The following is a 7,547-nucleotide window of genomic DNA, read 5'->3' on the forward strand; positions in this document are numbered from 1 at the left end:
GCCCAGGGTCCAGGCTTGGCCCCAGCATGCCGCCTTGCCAACCTCTGCTGCCTGGGGCCTTGCACATTCCGAGCCCCCACCCCTCCGCCCCTCCTCCGGGCTCATCCCGTCCCTTATCCCCCCCTTCTCCTCCCCCTACCAGCTGTCCCCTTTCCCCTAAGTGGCGAGACAGTCTGAGCCTGGAAAGAGGCGGCGGCGGACTGGAGGGGGCGTGGTGGGGAAGGGGAGGAGGAGCGGGGATGAGGGGAATAAGGAGGCTCCTGCCCGCGCCCCCAGCCACTGCGCGCCGCTCGGTCGGCAGGGGAGCTGGGTGCCACTTCACTGTCGAGGTCTCTGCTCCCTGCTTGCTCTGCCTCTTCCCTTGCTTGCTTGCTTCCCCTCGCCTCTGGGGAAGGGTCAACGGCGTCCTGGAGCTTCCGTGTCACTCTCCAACAGCCATGAACTGCAGCGAGAGCCAACGGCTGCAAACCCTCTTGAACCGCCTGCTGCTGGAGCTGCACCATCGGGGCAACGCCAGCGGCCTGGGTGTCGGCCCGGGCCCGAGTATGGGCATGGGGGTCGTGCCTGACCCCTTTGTGGGCCGCGAGGTGACCAACGCCAAGGGCAACGATGCTTATCTCTACATCCTGCTCATCATGATCTTCTATGCCTGCCTAGCCGGAGGCCTCATCCTGGCCTACACCCGCTCCCGCAAGCTCGTCGAGGCCAAGGATGAGCCACCCCTGGCCTGCGTTGCTGAACAGGAATGGGTCCCCGCCGCCTCCGCAGACCCGGAGAATGGTCAGGGCTTGCTGGCTGTGGGCGGCCGCCAGCTCGCACCGGGGGCGCTGCCTCTGATAGCCCAGGGCGATGAGCGGGTCTAGATCCACTGCCCTCCTCATTTTGCTTATCCCTGTGCCTGGCTCCCGCTCTTTCACTGTCCTGATTTCCGAGCTTGATTTACCCGGGGCCCAGATGATGATGAGAGGTCAGAACACCTTCAAGGCAAGGTCCTGGGAGGAGATGCATCGCCTTACTCACACCTGACCACTTTCTCTCTCCCCTCCCTTCCATGCCAGCACCCCTATCCCGCACATGCAGCTGAATTAAATTGCCTCTGCTCTCTTGTCTTCAGCCAGCCCCAACACCATGCTCCAGCCTTCTGGGAACAGAATCCAACACGTCCAACACTTGGCATTGAATGGAAGCAATGAAGTCTAGCAGAACTCTGGGCCGTCTAACTGGCAGCTGCTCCAGGGGCTGCCAAGGACTGCTCACTCTGCACAGCTAACCGGGTTAGCCATCACTGCCAGGCCGGCTGCAGCAGCTCCGGCTTTCTGTTGCCTTGGGGACAGAGACAAAGAACATGAAGAGACTTCAGACATCTTTTCCTTCTCTCTCTCTTCAGCAGGCTATTAGGGAGACACTATTGTGGGATAGAATGGATTGAAGGGGAGGGAAGGTTCAATGGGAAAGGAAGATCTATGGCCCCAGGGGTATGGTGTTCTGGTTTCCATGTCCTCCTAATTGTCATCCCAAAGGTCTGAACATTAGCAATTTGGACATCTGGCTTGGATAATCATTACTAGTTGCTTAGCCTTAATGATTCCAAATGCTTCTCTTATATTGATTCAGTTATTACTACAGTGTGTGCGTCATTCAGTATGAGGCTCAGTCATCCCCAGCTCTGTAACCCTGGGGAATGTTACAGGCAGGTAATAAAAGTTGTTAAACAGTAACTCAAGACTCTTGTCTCAAAGATCCCAGCCTTGAGACTGACCCAGTATTGGATAGACAAGGAATTGTTTATTTTTCATTTGGAAATGATGTTGGAATTGGGGGGTTGTAACATCTATATTTATGATAGTCCAAATATGATAAATGTGGGGTGGGGGGAGGAAAGAAACATATATACAAAGTCCCACCTACTGAGGGTGTTGAAGTAGGAAAATCACTTGAACCCATGAGTTCAAGGCCTGCCCGGGCAACATAGTGAAGAGGTTTCTGTGCCCGAATGGATTGTTTAATGTGTTTCAGAAGTTACAGCTGCTTTATTACCTCTTCATCACTTTAAATATGACAGTACTAATTAAGGATTTTCTGCCTCCTTTTGTGGTTTTGCAGAATGTGCATTTAAAAAGAAAGCCTTCAGGACATAGAAGGAGTTGGAGGAGGGGTGATGTAGATACACATGATGTACACACATATGAAACTTAAAAATTAGTGTAATTTTGAAAGAAGTTCCCTAAATACAAGCTGAAATCAAAGCTAATTTTATAGCTACCTTTATAAGTTATTTGAGATTCACGCAATGTAAAATTGTAACCCCGAGGTCAGAGGTGTGCGTTTTCCTTTAGTTTTTATATGCAAGGTTAAGACAAGGTTTCACTATACACTTGAAGCTCACCCCAAACTTATTATGTAGCACAAACTGGCTTTGAACTCATCATCCTTCTGCACCATTTTATCTGGTTCTAGAAGTGGATATTTACCGAGTCATTCTCCTTGCTCCCAGGTTTTCAGAAACTAACTTGCTTAGGACTGAAATACTTATACCCATGATTATGGTTTAGAATCCATCAAATACATAGGAAATTACTTCTTAAAAGTCAACCAGTTTGCTCCAGTACAGTTGGTTTGCCGGTAACAGCATGACAAAGACATTATGGATCAGTTACATGCATTGATAATCTGGAAGCCTCATTCAAGCCATTGCCCTTGACCTTCTAGCTCATCTGGTTTTACTGGAGCTATTAATAAGTTAAATGAACTTACTTTCATCCCCAGGCTTCATTCCTTGAAGCAAGGCTGGCATGGCCTCATTGGCCCCTCTCCAGTCCCAGTTCCAGACCTAAGGTCACCTCCTTTTCTTGAAGGTGGGGGCTGAGAATTAGGCAGGAGTCCAAGACAATGATGGGAAGATAGAAGATACTGGGAGAACCACTGCAGCCATATAGGGAGGCCTGAGAAAGCTGTGGAGGAGGGGTGGAGATACACAGCCATGATGAAGGACATGGGAGTCAGTCACCAGCGTGTGTTAAGTGCAATAATGCCACTTGTTTCTCTGGCATAATTGAGCAAGAAGGGGTGTTTTGGGGATGAAATGTAATGGCTGTTTAGGTACTGAAACTTGGGAAGTGTATTTGTAACCATTACTAACATCTGTAAGTATATAGTGCTAAAAATAAAAGAATATACTAGACAGAGTTGAAACACTACCCACTAAAAAGCATTCCAGTGCTAGTAGTGAAAAAGAATATCGTGTCAAGTCAGTCCTGATTTTAGATACATTTTATTTAATCTTTCTTTTTCACAATGACTTAGGTGCCCCTTGGTAATTACCACACACAATAACTATACAGAAGGCTCCTTTCCAGAAAAGTGAACTGGCTGGTGGGAGCGTGGCCTGCCTTACCGTCCAGTTGGTTTTGTCAAATACTTTCATAGTTTAAAGTTTTCCCCAGATAATGAAGTTTGCCAGAAGTTTGGACACTTGATATCTATGAACCAACAGGGTGTCTATAGTATTGAAGTGATCATGTCACACTCAACAAAACACAGGGAAGAGAAAAGCTAGGTGGCGTGAACCTCCAGTCTTGATAACGTAGCCTTAAAGACCATGAGGTAACTCTTTAAGTCTAGACTATTTAGACTCAGCCTTAACTGATTTTAAAGGTGGTAAACCTTTCAAGTAAATACAAGTGACCAATTTTCACCCCACCTGATATTCTATTTCCCTCCCCTGCACACACAGATAGACCCTATTTCCTCGCAGGTTTGGATCTTCGCTCCATAACAACAATGAAGCAGAAGAGACTTGCTTCCTGTAACTTGAGGTTCCCATCAGAGGAGTCCTGAGCAATGTTTGCATTACAGTATGCCAAGGTGCTCATCACCAGCATAGAAATGAACAGAAGCCTTTCTTCCATCACAAGTCTACTTCTGTGTGGTACATTTTGGTTTTCTAGAGGGATATAAATGGAGCCTTTGATTGGTTTCTAGTTACCATCTTCTTTTCAATTTGCCTTTGCTTTTTACAAACCCAGGCTCTGCACAGGATTTGAATCTGCAAAGAGGAAAGGGCTTGGGCTGCTTTCCAAACAATCTTGCCTGATGGTTTAAGCAAAATGTACTGTGATGTCTTGGAGAGAGGCAGAGGACCAGGGATCCCCAGAACTGGAGTCTGGCCATGGCATTGCCAATTACCCAGTATTCTCTATGAAAGAGAGCTGCTTAGCCTCTCTGGTCTCAGGCCCCCAGAGCTCTGGCAAACGGAAGGATAAAATGAGGTCATGAATGGGGAATAGCTAGGAGAAATACAGAGCTAAAGATGTGTGGGTGTTCATTTATGCTTTCTTCCTTAGGAAATTAAATAACAGAGAAAAGGGAAAGAGAAAATTCCTCACTCTGTAAAATCTATTCAGATTGCCTGGAGAATATTGGTGACACCTTATTTAAGTAGCAACTACCATAGTTCTTAGCACACTTTTCCCATTCTCAAAATCTTGGCTGGGTAAGAAGCCGTGCCGAACTATCTCAGTGCTCCCTTTCCATTTGCTTCCAGGCCCAGAATTCTCATGTCAAATATGACTATAACCCCATGTGCACAGGACTGTACCAGGCACAGGCCCAAGGGGAGTGGTAAAGCATAAGAAAAAAAAAGTCAGGATTCGGGGGCTTCTATAGTTCTCCTTGACTTTCCCTGTTGATTTGCCAAGCTTACTCCTCTTAGGAAGGGAAATAAAAGCATAAACCAACATCTCACATATGTTCAGCTACTGCATTTCTCCTAGTCCTTTCCCAGAAGTTCAGGACCTCACTAGATCCTAAGTGACACTCTCAAGTAACTGGTGCTGCCCCTTGAAATTATGGATCTTGTGAGACAGGTAAGAGGCAGAGTTGTCTAGAATGTTCTGTGCAGGTAAGGGAACATGACTGAGTGCTACCAGGGGTGAAGAGACTGGATTGAATCAGCAGCCACCCTAGGTGAACTTGAACTGCTCGTCAAAAAATGGCTGTGGGAGAAGGTGATGGGAAGTCACCTTTCAGCTTTGCTGCTATTTAACCTGCAGCATGCTCAGGAAAACCATGTGGTCAAGATGACTTTAGTTTTTAGTGCTAACCCCTCAGAACAAGACGGCAACACCATTTATTGTCCTGTCAACTGAGCCTCGAGGCAAAGTAGGTCCACAGTCAAAGCTGTGACCCACTCTTCAGAAGAAAATTCAGCCAGGGAAGACCGGACGATGCTTCAGATGTACTTTGCACAATTGTGGCAAAACACCTATCACACACACTTGGACCATTTCGCCAGAGAACAATGGCCATGTTGTTCCACACTGTCCTTTAAAGTCAGAGAAAAGGGCAAAGGCTAAGTTATATAGAAATGATTCACTGCCCGGAAGCATTTACACATTAAATGGATCCCCTGGAGCAAGGTGAAAGTGAACTAAGGAAAGAACCCCTAGTTGCAGACTTCAGAGGAATAAGAAGGGAGAGATATCTAGGAATGGCTATAAATGAGTAAGGGAGGCTATATGAGTTGGAGAAGGTATTGAGGGAGACACTGCGTAACATTCTGATTTTGCTGCCAGTTGCTCTTGGGATCCTGGGGAAAGATTGGGGTAGCCATGAAAGGACTGAACTAGTCACTGTTATTACCAAACTCACATATATCTGACTTAAAAGATGCCCACTTACGGCAATGCACAAAAAAATTTCCTTTAGGTTCTTTTTAGGATCTGGATGTGGTCTGGTAGAGGTGGCATTTTTGGGCTGGTAGAAAAAATGGAGACAATTGACTTATTAAGCGCTCCCTTGCATTCACTGGACCACTTTTTGAGGGGTGCTATATGCTATAGGATTAGTATTTACCTCTTTTCCTCCCTTCTGTTGCCCATCCCTATTGCCAGTTCCAGGGCTTCAGACTCTTTCTGCTCTATTACTAAGACCCAAGGATCTTATTCATGCCTATTGAGTCTATGCTGCGTCCCAGCAATAACCATGTGGATGTGTCTTCAGTGGTAACTCTTAAATAGCCCAAGAAGAGAGAGAGATACAAAAGGCAAAGGATCTTCATCTAAGGGCCTTCAAATCCAATATAAGACTGCCTGGGGCAGCAGTCACATTACTGTTCTTTAATGGCAGAAATTCGTGTTTATGTTCATTTGTTTTCCCCTATTCTTGCTGCTTTGGGGAGAGTTTGGAAGAGAGAATGATGCCTGTCTAGGAACACATCTGCTTTTCCATGTGAGCCTCCTGCAGTAGAAGAACAAGGTTAGTATGGGATGAATTATGGGAAAGCAGAATGCAACAGAAACCTTTGGAACGTTCTCTCTTTAGCCCTCTGTCCACTAAAGGCTACCTTTACAAACAGCACCCAAGAGAAAAGATGAGATGCCTGACCAAAGATATAGAACGCTGTTCTCCCAGGGTTGTGAGAATGATTTTTTTTATTATCTTCTAAGTCTGTACTGAGTCAAGGGCATAGCCAAATAACAAGTCCTGCTTAGAGGCAGATGCCTCAGAATCAGCTAGATTACTCTCTATGCCATAGCTCAAGTAACTGGTACCATCTTTTGGAAGTTGGAGTGTTTACATTAGCAAGACCATTAACTGGTTAATTCAAGAGCTATGTCTTTTGACTTTCTTCATCACCCACTAAAGCAAGAGAGTACAGTGCAGTCTGGGAAAAGCCTGACAGCTTATCCTTTCCTGGAGAAGTAGAGTATAATCCCAGGCCCTCAGGATACTTGTAACATCCTGCCTGACTTGACCCTTATCAAGTTCTCCAAACATTGTCTTCTGACACAGCAGTTCCTCTGTGCAGTTTTGCTTTCCACAGTTTCAGTCACCTATAGTAAGCTGTGGTCTGAAAATAATCAATGAGGAACTTTACAAAGAAACAATTTATAAATCCAAAACTGTGTGCTGGTTCCTCTTAGTAGTGTAATGAACTTGTGGGCAGTCCCACTCCTATGTCAGTCATTCCTTTGTATAGCCCATTCACACTTTATATGCTATCTGCCCATATGACATTTTAAAATATTTTAATAACTTAGGGCTTTTCATGACAATGAGACACATCTGCTCCTGGCAGCACCAATCTACTTCAAAAGGAAGATGGGCATCAAAGAGGCTTGTTATGGAGTTTGAAAGCCACTTGGGCAAGAAACTGCTCTTGCCTGGACTGATGCATAAACTGGACACAAAGAACCCGCAGACAGAGGACTGCCTAACTTGCCTAAAGGTGAGATGATCTTTCGGGATTCTTGATTCATGAAAGAGTCTGCGAGACATTCTGCAGGACACAGCAGAAAATGACTGAACTGTCTTTAAAATTTCCTGCTTCATGGAAATGTCTCTGGATACCATGGGCCTGTAGGCCAAAAATGGATGCCCCAACGGTACAGAGGAACTTTGGGTGACTGTCCAGCCAGCGAGATGTCTCTGTCATTTGTAGAATTTTGGACTTCTTGTTTACTTAGGTATTATTATATCCTTCTGGAGTCTTTGATGGAGTTAAAGAATGGATAGTTATAGTTTTCCTTAGTTATGATAAAAGATAA

At 45.7% G+C, this 7,547-nt stretch overlaps 1 protein-coding gene across 1 annotated transcript; it reads left to right on the forward strand.

The window, feature by feature from the left end:
* Positions 1 to 334: 334 nt before the first annotated feature.
* On the forward strand, positions 335 to 1,712 carry Kcne5 (potassium voltage-gated channel subfamily E regulatory subunit 5). The gene has a single exon (XM_005367336.2). The coding sequence runs from the start codon at positions 438 to 440 to the stop codon at positions 861 to 863; it is 426 nt and encodes a 141-aa protein (XP_005367393.1). The 5' UTR covers positions 335 to 437; the 3' UTR covers positions 864 to 1,712.
* Positions 1,713 to 7,547: the final 5,835 nt, after the last annotated feature.

This window comes from Microtus ochrogaster, unplaced genomic scaffold, assembly GCF_000317375.1.
Source record: "Microtus ochrogaster isolate Prairie Vole_2 unplaced genomic scaffold, MicOch1.0 UNK17, whole genome shotgun sequence".
NCBI classification, from domain to species: Eukaryota; Metazoa; Chordata; class Mammalia; order Rodentia; family Cricetidae; genus Microtus; species Microtus ochrogaster.

Bases quoted from the DNA above. Each gene is read 5' to 3' on its own strand.
- Kcne5 (XM_005367336.2), top strand. From the start codon at position 438: ATGAACTGCAGCGAGAGCCAACGGCTGCAAACCCTCTTGAACCGCCTG.